The 23,061-nt window shown below is 45.8% G+C and overlaps 2 protein-coding genes across 9 annotated transcripts in view; one reads left to right on the top strand and one right to left on the bottom strand.

Annotated features, from left to right (window-relative positions):
• APLP2 (amyloid beta precursor like protein 2) overlaps positions 1–2,277 on the bottom strand; it is a 50,166-nt gene extending 47,889 nt beyond the window's left edge. For all 4 annotated transcript variants that reach the window (XM_062594383.1, XM_062594384.1, XM_062594385.1 and 1 more), the window contains exon 1: positions 2,148–2,277. In XM_062594383.1, the coding sequence (XP_062450367.1) occupies positions 2,148–2,243 (96 nt within the window). In that variant the 5' untranslated portion in view covers positions 2,244–2,277. The remainder of the gene's footprint in view (positions 1–2,147) is intronic.
• Positions 2,278–21,760: 19,483 nt separating this feature from the next.
• The window catches only part of PRDM10 (PR/SET domain 10), a 45,327-nt gene continuing 44,026 nt past the window's right edge, over positions 21,761–23,061 (top strand). For 4 of the 5 annotated variants that reach the window (XM_062594544.1, XM_062594543.1, XM_062594545.1 and 1 more), the window contains exon 1: positions 21,761–21,875. The gene's annotated coding sequence lies outside the window, so the exon portion shown is untranslated. The remainder of the gene's footprint in view (positions 21,876–23,061) is intronic. The other variant, XM_062594542.1, reaches the window with a different exon arrangement.

The following is a 23,061-nucleotide window of genomic DNA, read 5'->3' as shown; positions in this document are numbered from 1 at the left end:
GACATAAATTTTGCTGCAGAAATGGCTGAACAGCCTGAGCGGTGGCTCCAAACAGCCACTTATTACAGTCTGATGCACTAACATAACACCAAACCGGTACCGGCTTGTGTTAACATAGATTAGACCGTAGAGGGTTAGCAGTGGACCCACAGCCTGGAAGAGAATGCAAACAGGGCAGACAGGCAGAAACTGTTTCAGTTGTCCCAAATTCATCTTTCTCAAATAGATCAACACCCCCCCCCCCCCCCAGCGTTCAGGAGCTGTAACCCCTCCCGGGGCGCTGAGAGGTGACACTGGTGCGTTCCCCATGCTGAAATCTTTACTAATCCTGTAACTGATGAATCCTAAGCTCTGCTTCCTCTGACAGACACATGGTGGTTTTAGAGAAAAGTTACAGCTAGATTCGTTTTTCAAGAAAGAAGCTGGCATTTTATAACATAAGTGCATAAGCAGCACCAGCTTCCAGGAGGGATGTGAATTGCAGTTGAATTTGTCTCGGATATGACAGAGGAAGTGACCTACAGCTGGAAGAGTTTCTAAACAGGTGCAAGAGATTAGATTAACGCAGCCAGGAAGATCCTCCACCACTAAGTAACCCGATCTCGGCATTAGCTAGAATCTCTCAGAACAGCCTTACCAAGTCTTAAGTCATCTTTCTCACAAAATAACCTCGGGACAAGTTTTCCAGAAACATTTATTGTCACGTTCCATTAATTTATAGCAATTTAATTGAAAGACTGGCACAAAGTAGGTGGAATACCATTCCTTAATGGCAGCTGAATAAGCAGGCAGAGAAGTTGCAGACTAGCCTAATTTCACAGAACATCTATTAGAAATATTAAAGAACCACATTTATTGTCATTTAGTAATTACGGACAGTTTAGGGCTTCAGATTTTTTTTATCATGCTGAGGCAGCTATTCTGCTGAACCACGCTTGTTAAATTCTACTGTAAACTGTCAAATCAAACCATTCACAAGTAGCCACAAGTCTGATCTTTGCCCAAATCTAAAACTCCCATCCACACAAGACAGATGTTGTAGTTTTGCATCTCCAAACAAGATTCAGATTATTAAACTCTATTTATCTGCAACGTCTGAAGCCCAGCATGTACTTGGCTCTTGGTTTTGTTGGTTCACCCTAAGAAATAGGTTACAGCAAAAAGTTTTAAATTGCCAGGATTTTCCTGTCCACCTCACTACATACCTAGCCAGATTAGACAAAGTTGGATAAAGCAGCAACCTCCCCACCACCATTTCTTTCTCGTATTGATATGAATTGTGACAGTTAAGCTATTTCTATATTAAATGCACATCTTTTACACTTGGCTAAAGCTTTACTGTGAAAGATAATGTAATAGTTTAAAATTATAGATTTATTCAGGATCTATCAAGCAGAGAACAACCAAATGGATTAATTTAACCAAGGTTTTTTCCTCTGCGGTATTACTCTCTGCTATTCTTCTGAGCTTCTAGACCAATCTGAAGCTCATGGCTCTTGCTATGGTGCCAAGAATGCAGAGGTCAGTTCTCAGGAAAACCAGGTATCTTGGAGAAATGAGGCGGTTAATCCTGCAATCTTTGACCAGATAAGCAGCCGGCGGTAGCGAGTTGGAGGGCTTTACCGAAAACAAGGTGAAACGGACCCCGAAAACGGTTTTGCAGGTGCTGGTTGCACTCCCGATCGCCATCAGCTCTTTGCGGCGAGTAAAAACCCCTCGCCCACGCCACATATCTTACTGCCTTCATAACCAGCAGGGCAACGCCAGCGAAAGGCTGCCTGCGGGCGATAACGCGAGCCCCCCTCTGCTAACTCATCCAAACGAAAGCTCGCTCCTGGCGGCGCAGCCCGGGAAGATGGCGAGAGAGCCCCAGCTTCGCCGCCGCCTGCACCTGCAGCCGCCACACGATGCCCGGCCCGGCTCCCCCCCGCCCGCCGCCGAGGCGCCCCGGGCCCGCGGCGAACAAGGTCACCGCCGCCCGCGCTGCCGGCCGGGCCGGGCCGGGCCGGGCCGCGCCGCGGAGCGCGGGCTGAGGCGGCACGAGCCGCGCGCGCGCGGGCAGGCTGAGGGGCAGCGCAACGGCCGCCCGCAACGGCCGCCGCCGCCGCGGCGCCCGGCTGCCCCAAGCCCCGCAGGCCCGGCCCTACCTCGATGTAGCCGGCGAGCGTGGCCGCCGGGACGGCGAGCGCCAGGAGGAGCAGCAGCAGCGGGAAGCGCAGCGCCGAGCCCATCGCCGCCGCCATCCGCCGCCGCCCAAGCGCTACTGCGGCCTCAGCGCCCCCCTCGGCGCGGCGCCGGGAGCCGCCTCGCCAAGCCCCGCCCAGCGCCCCGCCGCGCGGCCAATCCCAGGCCCCGACGGAGGGACGGCCCCACGGACCGCCGGGTAGAGGCCAATCGCGGCGCCAGCGAGGAAGCCCGCCCCCGCCCCTCCGTGAGTAAAGGCGGCTGGGCAGGGAGCCACGCCCACTTCCCGGCACCAGCCAATCCGCTTGCTCCTGGCGGGAGGCTGCTCCGCCTACGGGGGGGTGGGGGGGGCGAGGGCCGTGCTGCCTGCTGGGAAATGGCGGCGGGGACCGAGCTAGAGAGAAGGTCCCCGGGGGCAGTGTTTTTTTTGGTGTGTGTGTGTGTGGTGGGGAAAGGCCCTAGAGTTTCACCCCCTTCTTTTACGCTGACAAAACAATAACCTACCGGTATCAGAACCGAAATAAGGACAAAACCCACCCCCTTTGAATAGCTAAAGCTCCCACTGGTGTCAGTGACGTAACATTTCCCCCCTTCCTCTAGGCTTTCACATGAAACACCTCTAAAAATACAATATCAATCACTACCTTAACTACCTTTTTTTTGTTAAGAATAGGGGTCATCAAACCCATCAAAACTGTGTCATGAAAGTAGTATGTATATCTACATATTTCATTTTCTGCATGAAGTTACAGTGCTTACATAGGGTGGAAAAAAAGATTTTTGTACAGAATGTCACATAGCCATAGAACATTTATGCTCTAGCTTCCATGCTTTTAGTGTCTATTCCAAGTGCTATATTCTGAAATTGTTGAAGAGAATAGTGCTAGAGTGTTGGAGACAAGGGTAAATTTGTACTATAGATCAATAAGCAGCCCAGTTTTAATTAAAACTGCTGACTGGTCCACTAGTCACTTATTATAGTCTCTCTTTTCATAGTATTTGAAAGCCTTTAAATCTCTTTTACTGCAGTCCTCTGGCATATGTAATTTTCTTTTCAACTTGGCCAAATTCAGTTGGAAAATTGAATCAATGAGTTTTTGAAAAACTAATACATTTTATTGTAAATATTTTATTGAGCAATATGAATATACAAGTAAATAGTGAGCATATTCTGAGTTAAGCTTCTGCCTTTAAAAAATTCTCTCTTCAGGCCAAAAAGTACAAGCTGTTTATAAGTCCTTGGATAGAACCTTTCATTTGAAGGTATTTTAAAGTACCGAGTTAATTGATACTCAAAGCACTATGTAAATATTAAGTGTATTAATGTTCACAGCTCCTCTGGGAAGCAGTGCATTTTGCACATTACAAAAAGGCTGTGAGAAAAAACAAAAACAGTGTCAGTGAAGGGCTTGTTGAAATTCAGGTTATGCAAATACCTGAGGTTTTCAGGGCACAGCAGAAACTGAAGTAATTAGCTGCAGGTTGCCAACTACCTCTTGAAATCAAGTCACAAAACATCTCAACTACAGAGGCACACAAAATGAGGGCCTTCATGAGAGCCTCAGTTTCCATGGCCACACATGGCACTACTGCTAGGTCAGGCCTCCAGTCAAACTGGGCTAGGCTAAATGTAGCCCATGACCAGTCAGTCTATTGTATCACCTGTAATTCTGTATGGTAGGAGTAGCTATTAACACAAGGGCAGCAGCATGCACACAGACAGACATACCAAACAGATACTTGATTCACTTTGGAATATTTTCCCTGAGATGGGCTTGAATACAACATTAGGGTTATCCTCATTTTTCTGAGGAGAAATTTCAGTTTGGTGAAGTTTGAGAGTCTCACAGATAAGCATAAAGCATGACCTTAGCTTCAGTTCTCACCTCCAGTAACATAGCCTTCTCTTAGGGATATACGCTACAGGAACAGCAAGGTCTGAGAGCTGAAGTCTTAGCATAGAACTAGAACACAGCATATTCTAGTTTAAAACCAAGACCATTAGTGCTCTCAGTTTACTACCTAAAAACCCTTTTGTTTGATTTCAAATTTGAAGTCATTAAAAAAAAAATTGGATGCCTCTTTATAAAAAGATCAGACTCCCCCACATCATCCCCAGAAAAAATAAATAAAATAAACCAGCATGCCTTTCTTTACCCAGTGGTCACCAAGAGCTCCAGAGGCAACCAAATTCATGTGACCATAGGGGAAAAAAAAAAAGCAAGACAGAGACAGGGAGTACAGACCTCTAAATTGCTAATTGTAGCACCAGCACCATAGAGCATATGGCAGTGAAAGGAAAAAACTACAATAGATTTGTTGCTGCCATAATCCACCAGCTATTATAGAATTTCCATGGAACAGGAGTGCAAGATAGTTGTGTCAGCCTGCAGTGATGGCTGAAAATAAGCTTCTAAAGCCCAGCGGTACTCCAACTTCTGCAGAATCACTTTTCACCAAGCTGTGCAACCCCCAAAAGTCACTCTCAGGCCATCTCATTTTGCTTAGCAGTAATGGGGAGACAGTGTTTATTGTCTAACTCAGTAAGGCATAGGAAGGCAGTAAAACCCTCATGTGAGAGGGTCTGCAGAAGTGCACATAACTAGCCATACTTGACCTTGTCTAGAGTCTTTATACTCTTTCAGTCCAATAGCTGCAAACATCTGCAGCTTTCTATAGGCCTGGAATGGGTTGCACAATGAAGCAAATAAACAGACCAGACCCAAGCCAGCAGCCTCCTGGAACATCATCTGGCTCAATAGTCAGCTGTTTCAAGAGCTATCTCCATCTTAATGCCAATGGTCACCCAGGGCTGCCTAACAGCATGTTTACACAGCAAAATGCAAATGGGAATCTAGCAGTTGGAATTGCTGAAACCAGCAGGGATCCTGAAAGGCTTTAGTAGTGGCCCCTTGCAGCTGACAAGTAGTCAGCACAGTAGCAGCAGATTAAGCTACCCTGATGCACTCAGTGGTCATGGCTCCATTTTCTCTGTAGATAAATTCCAGATTAGAACTGCTTGTTTTCTGTTGCCTGTGACAACAGTACCACTTTGAACTGCTGCAAAGCTGCAGCTTTCCCCCAAACATTCTTTCCTGTTGTTAACTCTACGTATGTGGCAGCTTTCAGTTTCTTCCCAGAACCCTATTTTCTAGGCTTGGTTCTAGGGTCTCCAGTGTTTCTGCCCCAACTCACCCATGCTAGAGAAGCACCAAGAATCTCATCCTCAGCTTCAGAGGGACTGGAGAGAACTCCTCCAGAGCTTTTATTCTCCGAGTAATGTTTCAAATGAACCTCTATCTGCTATCACTGGAAAGACTACAACTGTTAAGTAGAAAGAGCATATCTGATGGCATCCCCAAAGGGCAACCTTAAACTTTGGATAGAGAGTGTGAGCAAAAGTCCGTGAACAGAATCTGTCTGGTACCAGTAGTCACCAAGAGTAGCAACTTCTGCAAACACTGAGATCCAGGCAGTACCTGGAGGATAAGTTCACAGCAAGGAAGTCCTTGAATATTCTCACCATTCTCTCAAACTCCACAAATGAAGTGATAAAACTGGCCTATGAACAGTAATCTTACACAGCTCTTAAATGATGGATCATACCACTCAGACTAGCTTTAAATGAGACACATGCAATTTAGAAGCTGCAGAGGTAGAATGCAAACTGACTGAAGACAAGACTACAACACATGCTGTGGTAAAAGCCAAGTGGAAAAGGAAACTCTTGGACTTCAGGCATGATTCAGCAAAAACATACTAAACAGTGCTTCCAGACAAAAATACTAACCTACTTGCCAGAATGAAATAGTCAGCTGCCACAATTCATCAAGAGCCATGTTGTGCTTAGGGTAAGCACAGCCAGAAGTCTTAGGAGGCATAAAGCAAAGCAAAACCTTTAGTAGTCAACTAAAACTCGATCCAGCATCCAGCTACATAATTGCCTTTGGGGAAAAAAATATCAGGAAGTTACCAACCTATATTGGAACTGGACTTCTACACATGGCAGCAAAATTTTGTCATGGAAGTCTATGGAACGGTTTTATAACCCAACAACAAGGAAAAGAAAAATCACAGCAGTCAAGGTGCAGACAGTTCATCAGCAGTGAAATCAGTGAAGGAAGCTTCACTGAAGGGGTTAAAAATGTAAGGTATACACAGAGGATGAAGATGTTCCATAGAAACAGGGGCAACAGAAAAGGCAAGAGGCTTCTTAAGCCTCAGAAGATAACACAGTGCAGTCAGGAGTTTAAAAAAAAGAAGAGTTGACTTCCATTGGAATGCAGTGAAGTTGGAAGAGTGAGAGGGGAGAGGGGAAATACGAACAGATGTATTGCAAGTGCAGCTGTACCTCAAGAACAACAGTGAAAGTAATTGCAGACATGAGGAAAACCAGCACAGGAGCATGTGAAAAGGAAGCAATATAGTAAGTGGTAGTGGACAACTGTATTTGTGGATAGTAACAAGCCTTTCTGTTTCTACTCAAAGGTGTATTTAAGGGCCTGACAGGGAAGGCAGGAAGTCTACCCTACACTCTCTCAAGAATCTTTAACTCTTTGAGGCCATTTCCCTGCTGCTGTTCTGTGCCTAAAGCAATGCCATGAGCTTTCACATAGTAACTTCATGAGGATATTTTAAGATTTTTTTTCCCCTGAAGAATTTAAGCAGTAACCTGTGTTAACTTAACCACTAACAGCAAGATGCTGGCCTACACCATAGAACAAGTTAAGAAAGTAACCTTAACCTCTCTCACAAGGGCAGACTGAAGTCATCTCTTTTGGATTTAGAATGCTATTTTGCTGGCTGAAGCATATCAGCACACAGAAGTTAGCAATGCATTTGAAAATGAGGAGTACATCTACCAAGGGTGCTTAAGCCTAGTACAAGAGCAAGTACAAGCAAGCTGCTGCTCCTTCAATCCTCTGCATGGGCCTCTTAACATCCAGAAAGTACAGCAAGTCTACAGTTTCTTCACCTTATCTAGATTAAGGACAAAGGCAATGATCAGGGGGAACTTAACTGAATGATTCACTAGTTTGAAGAAGATTGCCCAAGACAAAAGAGGCAACTGAAAGATGCAAGTCATCCTGCCTGGAACATATCTGCATATCTGCAGGATTCACTATCCAGACAAGAAAGGCATCTCACCCATGTGTGTCAACTGAGCAATGAACCTGTGCTCAGATAGTTAGGATACCAAAAGCAAAAGCAGGGACTCCAGCCACCTTTTTAGCTAACCACCAATTTTCAACACGTACAAATTTGGTGTTACAATACTCTTTTCAGTCTCCAGACAGATCCTTGACTTTAGGCACCAGCAGGATCTCCAGACAGAATAAGGCCTGATGCGTTTTTTCCCCAAAGCTGTAACAAGCGCTTAACCCAACACCCAGAACTCAAAACTCAGGGTCTCAGGAAGCATGGCATAGTCAGGAAATGACACTAGGGAAGGAAGAGAGGATGCACAGCATGGCAGAAAACTAGTTAACTTTCACCTTTTTGGACCATCATGCCTACCCAAAGGTTTCTTGTGACACTCCTCTCTTCCAGTTTGCCTGTGAAGATGGAAATGTCATTTAGCCTCTGAAAACAGTGAGATCAGTTGTTCACACAAAGGCCAAAGAACCCATTTCAGCTTAAATTGAGCAGTACACAGTTTGTTGTAAAGATCACATGAAGCTTAAAGAAAAATAATTTTAAAAAACAGCCAAGCATATTTTGCAGACATTGGCTCATTACAAAGCTGGGATGCCTGTTGTCCTTGGACAACATTTCTTTGCTCTCCCCATGTTTGCTTGCCAGTTTTACTCAGACTCATTTCACTGGTGTGAAAGGTTGCTCATTTTGTAGAGATCTTTCAGATGAAAGACCAAATTCAACTGTTATTATCTGCAATTTCAGAGAAGAGAATTATTGCATTTTTTATAGTAGATCTGAATTTGTCCCACAAATTCCTGTAGAATATTACAGTAGGTTGTTTAATAGTACCACACATAACAGAAGGATTAAGCATTGAGGCCAGAAAGTTGCTTTAGAAAAAAAATCCAACTTATCCTCTTTATTTTTGTCCTGCACACCAAAGGAAACACAAAATTGAAAATAAAAGGCTTGTATTACTAGCAAGCAAAGGAAGAGCTCTGATTCATGTCCGAATTTTTCATTCCCTATTCATTGGTGGATTAAACACCAAATCGTCTTAACAAATGACACTGCAATGAACACCACAGAACATAAAAACCTCAGGAGTTGTCCTGCTGAATATATGTAGAATCATTTGCAGCAGCTTTGAAGATAAGGGCAATTCAACAAAGAAATTCCACCCCTCCCTCCACAATCAGATCTGATTCAGTGCAGATTACATCAGGCAGCACAGACTAACCTGTGCTAACAAGCTGTTTTATGACGCTCCAAACTTGCCTCTTATTTCCCCCACCACTTGTTTGAGCAGTTACTCAGTGTGCAAGCAATGGGGTGTGTTAAGTAGTAATGTATGACACGGACAGACAACAAGGAATTTGAAGGAAAAAACACACACACACTAACAGATGCCTCATGCCTCAGACTGCAGAGCTCTCACTTATTACCAGGAACTGTTCTTTTATGTCAGCTGCGTGATACTTCTAGGCACTTGTTTTCCTGCTACACTTAAAAGCAAGGTAACTCCACAAGAAGCCCTCCTTATTCACTTGCACTGGATATCAGCATAGGTGCCTGCAGTTGGTATCCTTCTGTTTAAAGAAATACCAGGATACGTTTCCTGTTATAATCACTAGAAGCCTCACAGCTTTTAACTGCCCATTCATTCCTCATATGTCAGCACAGAAATAGAAATATTTCTTGAAATGAAGACCCTGGAGACAAGGGAGTTGTGCACGAGGTAACACAGTGCAGAACAGGACCTACGAGCTTGGGTTTCCAGTTCCAGTCACCAGACTGCTTCTAGGGAAGGAGTCAAGGATCTTGTGCTAATTAGCAGTCTAGTCCGCAACTGCAAGTTACCAGGGAAGCGGTGGGATTTTGGAACTCTCAGGTCTTAGAATTCCTATTAGCAGACCTCATTCCACAACTGGGGCTGGATGTATTTTTCCAATGCCCCAGACAGTACTCCAGCATTATTATTTTTTAAGTTAAGAGTGGCTCCATGTTCTGCACTGCAATTTTTATAAACTTTCATAGGTGTAATTCTTTAGAGGACCAGAAAATAAGTACTTGTACTTCAGCAGTCTTCAGACTCCTAAGGCAGAAACAAAGTCAGAAAACAGATTCTCCTGGCAATAAGAAATAAAGAAATAAGTGTTTGAAGCCTGCTTTAGTTGACTAAAGATATACATCAAGGCACAGCTGAAAGCAACAGTGACATTCGACTACAAGACAAATCCCAGCATCTCCAAGGGAAGGAGTGGGCCGCCTACAGCTTCCACCTGCAAACCTGTGGCCTGAGGGAGAGAAGAGCCCACTTGGCTTTCCTGAATCACGGTTACTCAGAAGATGAGTCAGCCCTCAAGAGCTGATTATCACTAGCCAAGTTTCAGCAAAACCTCTGTTGCTTCTCCTGCAGCTTCCCTGCTGTTGCTGCATCAGCCTTCAGACGGGCTGAATTAAGTTGCCATCTTTATTCCACAGCTTCTTACTATGGCTTTTCTTCATACACCTGAAGAGGGAGCAGCCCTGTGATCTAGCTGCCCCGGTTCACCGAAGGTGGAAGGTTCTCCCCCCCAGGAACACGTTCTGCTTCACAAAAGCACCAATTTGCAGCATGGTGTCACACAGCTACCAGCATATCCTGTGTTTTATAAAGCTAATTACAAGGCTGCCTCTGAGCCTAAGGTTTCCCGACTTGTCTTGGTCATTTGGTTGACTCTACAACCTCTACCAACACGCAGCTCTCTGGCTAAATTACATAAAGGAAGCCTCAAGCAGAGCACTCCATCAACGTTTGAGTTTTTCCTTTAAAATGCAAATGGTTCATAGCTAATTCCCTTTGGGGACTTAACAACTGAATTTAAAATGGAAAACGATGATACAAAAATATACTTCAGAAAGCATTGCAGTATGAGTAATGTAACATTTGCTACATGAATACAGAGTCCTCTGGTCAGCCAGGCATCATCTTTTATCTACATTTTAATAACTTCCCTCAAAACTGCTTTTGGCTAAGTTTTTCTTCAACAAGCAGCCTGGTGCAATCTCAGCAGAATAAAGCAAGGGCAAAATTGACCACATCTTCTACTTTGTAAAACATATCAGCACATTTGAATATATCAAATATTACAGCAATCTCTTCCATTAAAAATCTAATGAGATCTTTTCTATACTTGCTATTTTTCCAAACTTGCTTAAAATCAGGAAGCTATAAGCTGGCAAACAGGTCTGTCATTCAGCTATCAATTGAAAAAGCCTAAAAAGCTACCCAAAGGCAGCATCTAAGAAAGATGAAGCCAATACTTACTGGCTGATTTCAAAAGCAATATATTCTACCTCATTCTTCCTCGTTCACCAGTTTACTTTTAAGGAAAAAGATGTACCATTACATACTTAGATCAATTTATGCTTAAAAGCATATACATGCATGCACACCCAAACACAAGTCTTGCCCAGACGTGGGTAGGCAAAGTGCTGTACCCTGCACTGAAAATACAAAGTGCCGTTCTCCTTGCATGATCAGGCCCTAAATAACTCAAATGGATTCCTTGCATTTGCTCTCTGCTGGAGAATACACCCTTACATAACCCTTTAAAAGAATTCATTTCTGTGAACATAGTCACCAAACACCCCCCCCCCCCCCCCCGTTTTAATAAACCTTATGCCAAAGGAGGGAATCGTGTCACCACAATAGGAAACCCACAGACCACATTATTTAAAAGGAAAGAGTGAAGTTCCTAGTCCATGCCTACAAGAACCTAACACAACTACCAAGTTGCAGAACCACAGGTTTGAGTTTGGTATCAGCATGTGCCGCCTGCTTTACAGAGCAAGTACAAAGCAAGAGCTGGGCTGGAAAAGTGCACACAGTAGTGTGAAACAGGAACAGAGCCCTCTCTACATAAAGAGACAGAATATGTCAAATATTCAAACTTGTTTTTCTGCCTTCCATTTGTTTCCACGTTCTTCTGCTAATTGCATATCATAAAAGCTGTCCAGGCTGTTCTCTTTATTGCTAGAGGCTTTAATCAAACCCAAAGTCTAGAAAGCCTCCGAACAACCAACAAAGAACATATTTCAGTAAGTTAAACTTGAGAAGTCACAATAAGGACTGTGATATAATACTGTGATATCACAAACAAAAGGACTATTACTCCATTGTGAATGAAAACAGCATGTGGCTTTCACCAGGAAAGAATCAAAAAAGAATCCATTAAAGAAAAAACTAAAAGAAAACAAGAATGAAATGAGTTTATGGCTACATGAGTTCTGTTCTTTCAAGGTTCTTCCACTGTAAAAATGTTTCTTGAAACAGGGAAGGGAAAAACAACACATGGCAAGTTTTTTCTCCTGTGACTCCAGTGTTTGCCAATAGCTTTTCAACAGTTGCATGATTCATGATCAAGGATTTTATCAAGGAACCCCACACTCTGTACAACAGAGGACTCTTCCATTCATTTTTATTTTGTATTTATTAATAAATAAAGATGTCAGCTGTTCAAAAACATTGATGAAAGACTAGAAAAGTCAGTAAGTGAAATTAAAGGAATACTGTTTTAAGTCCAAAAACACTGAAAAACAGAAAACAGAAAGTGAGTGAGTTAAAACACGCAAAGTAGCAAAGTTTGTGATTTTTTTTTTCAATTTCAAGTTTGCCTTGAAATCAAGTAAAAAGACCCAATCTGATACTATAAAAAAGTAAATGGGCTTTAAGTAATTCCTACACAGGAAGCAAGAAAAGGGTTCATGATCTGTCACAATGTTACTACATTGATTTCAATGCACAGCTAGCACAAAGTCATTTCATTAGTTTTACTGGCTTTCCACTTCCACTGTATCAACTATAGCAGGAGTCCTGCCCTAGGCCAAAGTATCAAGAGCATGCTCTAAAAAGCCTGAATTAGAAGCATTTCCTTTATACATTCGTTGGAAGTTCCCCGTTAACTTCAGTCCTCGAGGAAGAGGATGGGATTATAGACTGCTAACACAACCTTGCCTTTGAGGGGTACCCACACACTGACCACAGCAGTCGATTGCCCCTCTGCCTCCTCCTAGTCAGAGGCATTAATGCCACATAGGCATTTGGTAAATTGGAACGATAAAGATAACACAGCTAGTCCAAGACCCTCCAGGGTCATGTGCAAGTACCATTTTGTGATTATCACTAGCCAAGTATGCTCTCTGGCAGTTACCAGAAGAGGTGTCTGAACACAGAGGGATAAGTTTTCTCCTTATGTACTGCCCATGCAGTCAAAAAAACGCTACTCCTTTAGAATCAGTAATATCACTGCTTACCTAGATCAGGAGTTTGCCTATGGTGTGCACTGTTTCCCCCTTTTTAGTCAATAAGTACAGAAGGTTAAGCACAGTGGAGTCAAGATTTAAGTTCAGCCAACACGTTTGAGTCACAGGACAAGAGCTGCAGCCCAGGTCAGTACAAGGCAGAACAGCTTGCCTGTTATTACGGTTTCCACAGAGCCAAAGTTAGTGTGAAAAGCCCTGACTCAACTCAGCCCTGGAGAAACAAGTGTCCCCGCCGTGCTGGTGCATTCTGATCCAGGTCAGTAAAACAAGCTCTCCCAGCAGCCTCCAGCACACTTGGCTCCTCAGGTCACTGACCATCTATCAAAAGTACATGGAAGAAAAACAAAACAAAAGCAAAACCCACAGAGCCCTTACTCAGTGAATTCAGAGCTGGCAACCACATCAAGCACTTGAGCCAACAGAAGGGACTTCAGACTCAGGGAGACACAGCTCCAGGTACAAGGCCAGAAGAGTTTCATCTTGTTCTGCTAAGGCAACCATTGGCAGTCATCTGTACCTACACGACAGGCTGTAAACACAAGAGCCAGAGTCTCAGGCTAAAAGCTGTTTGAACCTGGAGCTGCAACTTTCTATGGTTTTAGAGCAGAGCAGGGAGTTTTCAGGTACCAGGGTAGAAAGAAGAAAACAAAAACAAATACCCTAAGGAGGTTGCCTGCAGCTGTGCAGGGGAATTAGTAAGCTGAGGGTGAAGAAGAGTCAGGCTCTGGAATTCATTACACAGACTAGTACAGAAGGAGACATTTCATTACAGCCTTTGGCATTTCAGGAGGAGTGCAGGGACATGAAGTGGCTCATTCAACTTAACAGGAGATCCTTGGCTGAAACAGAACTCGCTAGGGAGATGAATTCAGCCTTATCAGACTGGTCTGAGAAGTATAAAATGACCTAATCTCAGGTATGTTCCCCTCCTTCACCTTCCTAAATAACCCCACACCTAAGAAAACTTTTAAGACTATCTTGCCATGGCAGGGGAAAGACATTTCAATGTTAAAACTGATTGGATAGGTCTACAGCTGGCAAGTCCACTGATTAAAATGACTCCAAGTTTGCTTTAAGAAAAAAGCTTTCTTATTACTGTGGCATTATGATATTCAGCACAAATTCACTGAGAAAAAAAGAGTTTATAGCATTTTGAGGACTGAGGGTCAAATACTGGAACCCTCTGATAAAACTCGCAGCTCTACCTGTGCTCCTACTCTAGTTTATCAGCTTTAAAGGCAGTCTTTCCAAACAAATGGATTTTTGGAGCACTGCAAAATACCAGCTCCACTTTGAGTTGAGAGCTTGATACAAATTTCCAGAAGAAACCCTGCAAAATTAGAGCAAACCTAACATGCTGTAGGAGATACATGGACTCTCAGCTAGAACTGCAACAAGTATTTTATTGAACTGCGGCCTCTTGCTCAAGCTAGCAGAACCCCAGGTTTTTTCCACTCTACACAGACTGAGGTTACAGAAGTTCAAAGCAACAGTTGAACAATTCTGTAATTACAGAGAAATGGTAGTCTCATCATAGCTACATTTGCAAGCACAAGTGCTCTTCTTACCATATAAGTATGCTTCTTGGAAGAAGACACCCTCATTTTGGATCCAGCCCAGGGCTGGCCAGGTCTCTGGGCATGCTTAGCTTACATCTCATTTGGATGCACCTGAGTGATATCACAGGAGCTTTGACAATGAGAAGTACATTTCCTGCAATAAAAACTAACAGGAAAAGAAAAAGAGAAAGGCAGACTAAGTAAAAATAACCATCCAGTTTATATTCTGCTCACTACACTCAGGATACTAGGGAAATAAAGTCAAACATTATTTTGTTAAAAGTACAATACTCAGATCTTTTACTCAACATCATTTGTCTAAAGCATGATCAAGGATCTGCCAGAATTCCTGGCTCCAAGAAGCTCTTCATTTTTTTGTCTATGCAGGTAATTCTCATGTTTCCTCTGGCTGGCTGGCTGGCAGCAGGGTTTTTTCATCCATAGCCATCTATATCAGGGCAGAGGCAGAAGCTTTAGTCTTAAGGGCTGTCTCAAAGGACTTTTTTTTTTTTTTTTTTTTTTTTTTTTTTGTCATCAGTTTTGGAGACAATGCTGCAGTTTGCAGCATTAAACTCACTCACAGATCTTGGCACTTGTTATACGTTCACTCCATTTACTACACACTGTTCTTCTAAGACACTTGCTTTCAAAGGCATTTGGATATCTATCTATACCAGAGGTAAAATACACTTACCTTTCAGACTCAGTTTAGCTTCAGAACACCTCTTTCTTTACACTAATCAGTCATTAAAATAAAGATAACTCTTCTACCGAGATAACTATCCCCTCAAAGAACATATCCAGCTGCAAAGAACAGCTCAGCAAGAGTGTTTTGAGCATAATCCAAAATGACATCTAAATCAATGCAGCCCCATGCTGCTGCTTGCACAGCACTCACTGCAGGGTCAGTTAATCACACAGGACACCATGGTCTCAAGCACCAAGAAAAAGAAAAAAATAATAATATTGCACAGCACAAGATTTAATATTTTCACTCTTATTGATAGCTCTTAAAGTTAGGTGCATAGGGAAGACACCACTGCTTTCCTTTTCTTAAGGCTAGCTTTCTAACCTTTATAACTAGAAAACTGGGGGGGAAGCACTCAAATAGAACATAACATATACTCTCCTCTAGTAACCTAGGCTACTTTTCTGAATTGCATCTGTAATTTTGTAACATTTAGACAATATTAACAACACTGACAAAAAAACCAAAAAATTACTACAAGAGCCATTATTTAAACCAAGATTGCAATAAAAAGAAGAGCTTACCTGCAATACTCAAGCAGCAACATACCACAGTGCTAGGGACCTGACTGCAATAATAGGGTGGCCTGATGGCCCTGACCAGTCTCACCTGGGGCATCTGCCCAGCCAACCCCACCCATGGCCCCCCCCCCCCCCCCCCCCAGAGCCCCATTTAAGCTCTGCCCCAGGCTGCTTGTCTCTGTCTGAGCTGCTGCAGAGAACTATTGGTCTCTAGTTTAGCTACAGCTATCTCTATGCTGAGCTGTATGACCTGTTCATTAGGAGTCTAGCCTCAGAACTGCATGTTATCCTGATCTTCCTTGATGAGCTGGACTCTTGGCTAGATCTAGATCCCACCTTGAGGTGTTCATCTTGCTCAGGTATTGTGGACTGGGCTTCTGGTTGCTGTGGTTGTCCTCTCTGGCTCCTTGTCCCTTAAGGAATAACTAGTCCTTGCTCTACCTTAGTGCATGTGCTGCTGAATCTTTTTGAGCAGCTGTGATGTACCAGGCTGTGCAGGTGTAAGAGGCAGCACTGGTACTAAACACTGCTGTACCCTAGGCTGTTGTTTGGATACCTGCTTTGCTGCAGCTATCCTGAGCAGCAGGGTGGCCAAGCACCTTCTCATAGGCAATCCCACTATACCCTTCACTTGGGAAGAGAGCTACTGGGGTGGGGGGGGGGGGGGGCAGCTAGTCTTCTCCTTTCCTTCCTCAGAAATCAATAGAGCTTTCTAAAATCACTTCAGAAAAATGTGCCATATAAAATGAAAGCTTCTTTTCTGATGCCCTGTTGCATTAATACAGTTTGGCAGCCAGTAAGGCAAGCTGGAGACTGGGAGCATATTGTACAAGAGAAGACTGAATGTAGCTTGCTTCCTCTAACAAAACAGAGTCCAGGAGAGGATATGGCTGCTGTCTATAAATATATCAGGAGAATAAACACTGGGGAAAGACCAAGGAGGAGGGGAAGGGAAAAAAAAAAACTACTTAAGCTACAGAAAAATGCTGGCATAAGAATGAATAAGTAGGAATGGGCCTTGAGTAAATTTTGGCTTGCTAATCCCCAGACAGTGATTTTCCAGAGTCTCCCAGTCAAGGCTGCAAGAGTAAAAATCTCACTGACTGTTAAGAGAACATCTGCTCAAGTTACAGGATGGGATGCCTGTGATCAGAGAATATATTAGCTGAGATGATTGTGTCCCCTCCTCCCCTTTTCCTTCCTTCCTCCAACTCCTATATCCTAGGGAAGGTTCTGATTTCTTTTTTCCATTTTTCCCTGCCTAGGAAAGGGGAAACCCTACTGCTCTACAGGATTATATTTTTAATCTTGACTTGCATTAAAAATAATACAGGAGGCCTTGCCAGGTACAGGGAATTGCACTTTGCTGGTTTACAGGCAAGCCAGGCAGAGGCTGTAGTTAGCACGTAGGCTAATTTTGGCCATCAAATGTGATTGCTAGAAAGATAATGTCTGCTGTTTAAATATCCAGCAGAAGCTATCATTAAGAAGGCTTTTTTGAATTAGCTTCTTTACTAAATGTATCAGTAAGTAGAGAAAACTACCAAAGACTCATTCTTTCCCAAAAGATGTTGGGTGAGACTGATGCTACATGATCTCACTGTCATTTCTCTTTTTTTTTTTTTTCCTTGGGAACTACCAGAAGGAATGAGGTCCTTCCTCAGATTTGAGGATGGGGTAGTGATGATCCTTTAATCCAAATATTTCATTATGATGCCTAGATATACTATTAATTTTAATAGAAAATATTTAATGTTTCTATTTCTGTTCATTCAACTTTCTAACAAGCTCAGAAATATGAAAAAACATCATTATCAGGGTTCTGAGGCATCCTAGTCTGCTTAGTGGAGAGAAACAAAAATAGCCGCGGTGTTTACATTGCAGTTGATACTGAAGTATCTCCTACTACTGACAGTGCTTCTGCATAGCCAGGAATGAATAGCTGCAACACCCAAACTTCAGCAAGCAATTGGCCAACAGTCTCAGATACTTTTGAGTGTTGCAGGGCTAATTACTTCATGGTATAGCATGTTTCCCAGGGAACAGATATGCATGTACTAAATAAAGAGTAATTCCAGATGAGGTGTGGAGGGGAGGGGGTAGCTGACCTGGATTTGAAGTTGAACTACATCTGTCCACTGCAGATTCCTGGCAAATGCTCCAATAATTGAGAAGTCCTGAAGTACCAAAAACTCTGCTGCACTGATGTTGCTGCACTTGCCCTGGCCTGTGAGCTGGGGCCTTCACTGGTGCCACAACAGAGCTGTGCTGTCCTGCTTACAGGACAGGGCTCTACAGCAGGAGCGGTGCATAGAAACTACAAAAACGTGGTCCTTGCCCCCAAGCAGCCTGCAAACCAAGGTGGTTTTCATCAAAACTAGTGAAACGCTGTGTTTTTTTTATCTATTTTTTAAAACCTTTCTCTGAGCCCAAAGAGATTCCAAAGCTACCCTCAGAAGCCGCAGCCTTAATAAATGCCACTGTAATGGACCAGGGAGATCCTGGCATGCAAGGGGCAAAGTATGCTCTATGGGGGGGCTCCTGGCCAGTTCCTGAACCACAGCCTGGTGTGCCAAACATGTTTTCAAGGTGAACAGACAATCCTGCCTTTCCTATGACTTGATACACCATTTACCAAATGCACAATAAAGACCATTATGGAATTATGTAAATTACTTCCTCACTTATTCCTTTAGCTGTTGCCTGTATTTTTTTTAATTCAGTTTTGGGGAAAAACAGTTGTCTGTGTATAGACCAAACAAAAGGGCAGCCAACAATGAAGATCAGAGTTAGAAAAGGCTTTCTTTAATGAAATGGTTTTCATTCAGTGTTAGGTCAAATAATTTTTAATTCTGTGATTACCAGGTAGATGTTATTAAAACACACCCAAAAATTTTTAAGGAAACTTTTTGATAACAGAGTAAAGGGATTAATTCAGCTTGTTTAAAAAGAAGCTAAACTAGCTTAGAGAGGAAGGCGAAAAAAAGCTCTGAGAACCAATATAGGAAAAAAGCTTTGTTAAATCTGTGTGTTTTTTGATGCAGTAATCCCCTTAATTAAATTTATGCTGGCTTGCTCTAAATCAGTAAACTTATATCACCACCTTTGCCCTGCTTGGTATTCTCTGTGTGAGATATAAAGTAATCACATTTCAGTTGCATTATAATTTAAAAGGTTCCAGCAGAAGCATCAGGAGAGCTGAAGTTTTTCCATCTCCGAGATTGCTGTTCTATATTAGACAGCCACTGACTTGCGGAAGGGAAGTTAAAAGATGGGCGCTGTAATGCTCAATCCAGTTCGGTGCAATTTGGAAATCTTGATGAAAGTACCTACTTGTCATGCACAGATGTAGCCCGGTGAGGTCAGCAGGGCTCCTCGGGCACAGCCTGCTTACATGGCTCAAATGAGTTTACAGCATTTGAGCATTGTTCTCCGGCATGTTTTAATCGGTGTCTTCTCAGAATCAGACAATGTCACTAAGAGAGGGGGAAAAAAAAAAGGAAAGAAAAAAAATCAAATAATTGCAGCAAACCCAGAAACAAAGAGGTACACACAGAAGAACAAAGGCTTTCTAGGAGTGTTGGGATGAGACGGAGGGTTAGTGAGCAGCTTTGGGGAAAACAGATCCAGATGATAGGAGGTTTTGAGCTTTCTGTGCTTTTAAAGAAAATTATTATTTTAAAGGCAGACATGTTGTGGCAGGTCTCTCATGAGGCAAAAGGAATGGATGAAGAAGTTCAAGCTACTAAGTCAGGTCAAAAAGATATTTGTGGGCAAATGGAAAAGGGGGAGGACGCGACTACAGCAGCCTTTCCCAGCTGGAGTTGGAAAGGAGAGAGCAGCTCTCGCTGGGAGGATGTCGGCACGCGCGTGTCAGCGTGGGAGAAGGTGCTGCAGTCCAGAGAAAACTGCCGTGCAGCTGCCACAGGGAGGACAAAATAGGCAAAAGCAGCAGAGGCGGTGCTGAAACAGCAGCAAGCGAACCAGGTGATGCAGTGATGAAGATACAGATCTGAAGACCCAGGAGATAAGGAGAAAAAGGAGGATCCAGCTGAGGGTTACAACATTGTTCCAGACAAGACAGGCGAACGGGAAATTATTTATGTCACTTATTCTGACTATCTACAAAGATCAGAAAACAAATTAATTGAACATGAAGACCTCCCCCTCTCGTCGTCTCTGACAACGCCAGACTGTTGGAAAAACAAAGCCTATGTTGGAGCATCAGGAACAGCGCACTCAGTGTGGGAAAAGCACTGGGCATTACATCAGATTCCAGATCCTGCAGATGATGAGTCAGAGTAGCATGTGTTTTTCTACACCTGGCAGCTTGTTAGAGCCTCTCCCCATCTACACCAAACGGGTCTTTCCAGGCTAAGGGGAGAAAGGAGGGAAAAAGAAAATATTGGCAAAGTAACTTTGAGAAGGTGACCAATGTACCAGGAAGGAAAAGGCTAGTCCTGGATCCTGCATGGCTTTTTCTACGGGCTTGGAAAATGACATGTTTGCATAAAGACATGACACAATTGGATGTTTGTATCCAAGTCAGTGTTACAATGTTGCGAGTCTTCAAAACACTAGGGAGAACATCTCCAATCCCAAATGAAAATACATTTTGAAAATACTTCTTTTTAACTGGCAGGAATGGCTGTTGAGACATGGGGGAATAAAGCAGTTTTGGTCTTGTGTTTTTCCTTGTGCTATTTGCTATCCAAATATTTTGGCACGGTGCGGTGAAATCTGAAACTGTTCCTATAGGATAGGGGAAGAAACTGCTTCCGTACCTCCTTCCATGAGCGAAAAGGAGAGGACTGCACAGAGGAGTAGAGCAACAAAACTGACTTCTCCTAATTGCTTAACTATTTCTGCTCTCTTCAGGTTCAAAAACTGTCTTTCATAATAATTTAAGGTTAAGTTACCAGGCACAAGTTAGACAATTCGCATGTCTGATTTTTATCTTGATTACTCATGGGAGGGACGCTGTCAGTACAACAGGGGATGATTTTGGCATACACCTACGCCTTTTAATTTAAAGTGTTATAACAGGCTTTAAAAAGACATACCTATTGGAGACGTATGCGTAATTGCACCAGCATCAGACCCTCTTGCTATTTTCCTAGGGTAGAGTTTTAGCAGAACCAGTTCTTTAGAAGCAGTAATTTGCCCGCATCTTCAACCAAAATTTACCCTTCTTCCATTATTGGTTTCTGGGTCAATCGGCTCCAACAGCCCCTTGCAGGGTTGGACGCTGCCTGCGCTTCAGTGCAACCGTGTTTAGTTACGTGTGCACGTGCCGCTCACAAAGCAATTTGGAGTAAACTTAAAAGGTGCTGAACGCAGAGACGGTCTTATTTAAGAAATCTCTCCTGGGCTGTCAGGTGGAAGAGCTTTCTGAGCGTACGCTAATCACAAATAAGGAACCAGAAAAGCGGTGCTTTCCTGTGGCCCCCCCAATACAAATCCCTCTTTAAGGAAAACAGCAACCAAGGGGCAGTGGAAACCCCACCGGAATGACACATCAGTTGACTCCCCAACCAGTAGTAGCCGTTACCCGTCCCCGAGCCGGAGTTTAGGGCTCAGGCAGTGCGGCGGGGCCGGCAGGGACCTTTCCGGAGTGAGCCCGGGTGCCCCCGCGCAGGAAGGAGAGCGCGTCGGGGCGCGTCCACTCGCGGGCCGAGGTCGCCCTCGACGGCCCCTCGCGGCTGTTGCTTCAGCTAACGGCCTGCGAGCGAAACCAGGACGCGGACCAGCCGAGCTGCTCTTTCTCGTACAGCGTCCAACCGTTGCTCTGCGACGGTTGGCGGGAGAGCAGGGAGCGGCCTAACGAGGGCGAGGGCGGCCCGCGCCGCGGCTGCCCCCGGCCCTCCCCGCCGCCAGGGGGCGCCGCGCCGCGCCGCCTCCCCCCGCCGCCCCTCCCAGCAGGGGGCGCTGCTCCCTTCCCCCCCTCTACACACACACCGCCCCCCACCAAACGGGGGGGGGCGGAGCGCCGCGATAAGAGGCGCGCTCCGATTGGCCCGAAGGCCCTCTGCGGAGGGCAGAGAGGATGAGAGCGGCGCTCTGATTGGCCCCAGGCATGCGGCGGTGGGGGGGAGTGAAGACCCCGGTAAGGGGTTCCCCCCCCCTTCCCGTGGATTGGGGGGCCCCTTTGCTCCCCCAGCCGCCTGACCTGGTCGCCTCCAAGTCTTTTCTGGCGGAATTTTGCGCCCCATCTTCGCGGGCAGAGGCGTTCTAGCCAATCAGCGTGCGGCGCCGCGGACTGTTGCCAGGCAGATTATGGTAATGAGGTCCGGGCGGCCGCCCCCCCCTCCCGCTCTGCAGCTACCATTGTGAGGTGAGGACAGGTGGGGGGGTTTGGGGCCGCAGCGGGGCCGGCGGCGGCGGCCTGGACGCGGCACCCGCACGGGACCCCCTCAGGTAACGCGATGGGACGGTCCGGGAGGGAAGCCCGATCCGGGGGCACCGCGGGGACCCGCCAGGGGTTTTGGACTTGTTGTTTTAGTCGCACCCAAGATGGCGCCCGGAGCTGGCGGCTCCTTAGTGCTGGGGCCGGGATAAACCGTTCGCTCCTGCGAGTGGGGGGGGGGGGGGAGCAGGGCGCAGTCATTCCCCTTCCACCCCTGTGGGAGAGGTATAGTCCGTTCTTCCCCCCCTTCCCTGCCCTAGTCGGGATCCCCCACCCGCCCCGGACACAGGGAAAAGGGGCTGCCCCCACCCTTGTCCCCCCCCCGCCCGGATGGTACAGTCCGGACCCCGGCACCTCAGTGGCGCGGGGGGGGTGGTGGTGCTGGAGCCATCTTGCTGCCCCCAGGGTGGCGGGCGTTTCAGCCCCGCTCCCCGTTATGGTGGGCCGCTCGTTCCCCTTGCCCCGTCGTTAGGTCGCCTCCCCTCCCGGCGGCTGCGGCGCCGTTCCCTCGCCTCTGCCCTCGCAGCGCACCCTCTCGCCGGCAGCCCGCGCCTGTCTCCTTCCCCCCCCCTCCCCCATTTCTGCAGTGGTTGGGGCTGAGTGACCGTTGGGCGCCAGCGCGGGGGGCTGATGGCGCCTCACGCTGTCTCGGGGCGGGGGGGGGGGAGGGGGGACACGGTCGTTATTGGCACTGGGGAACGGCGGCGGCGGCGTGTGTGTGTGTGTGTGTGTGTGTGTGTATGCGGGGGGGGTGGGGGGGCACCTCCACCGCCTGATTGGCCGGCGGCCTCGCGCCCCTTTCTCCCATTGGCCTCGTTAGGGGAGGGGGGCGTCGCACCCCCTGCCCCTGATTGGCTGCTGTTGGTGGCGATGGCGGGGCGCGGAGGGTATATAAGGGGGAGCGGGTAGGTGCCCTCCAGTCCTGCCCGGGAGGGGCCGTGGGGCGGCTGGGGGTTGTGCCCTGTTGGGGGTCTGGGGGAGGAGGTTTTGGCCCACCCCCCCCCGGCTGGGGCCTGGCTTAAGGGTGGGGCTTGGGGGAGCCCTTTGGGTGCCCCAAGGGCGAACGGCTCAAGTAGGGGTGGCCCCGGGGGCGTGGGGACGGTCATTTCCCCACTGGTGCCTCGTGTGTGGGGATGGGGGTTGCACGCGGGTGGGATTTTCCAGGGCAGAGCAGGAACAGGCCTGGGAAGGCGGCTG

This window comes from Rhea pennata, chromosome 24, assembly GCF_028389875.1.
Source record: "Rhea pennata isolate bPtePen1 chromosome 24, bPtePen1.pri, whole genome shotgun sequence".
NCBI classification, from domain to species: Eukaryota; Metazoa; Chordata; class Aves; order Rheiformes; family Rheidae; genus Rhea; species Rhea pennata.
The sequence above is the reverse complement of the archived record's forward strand: the minus strand, read 5'-3'. Positions and strand labels throughout refer to the sequence as shown.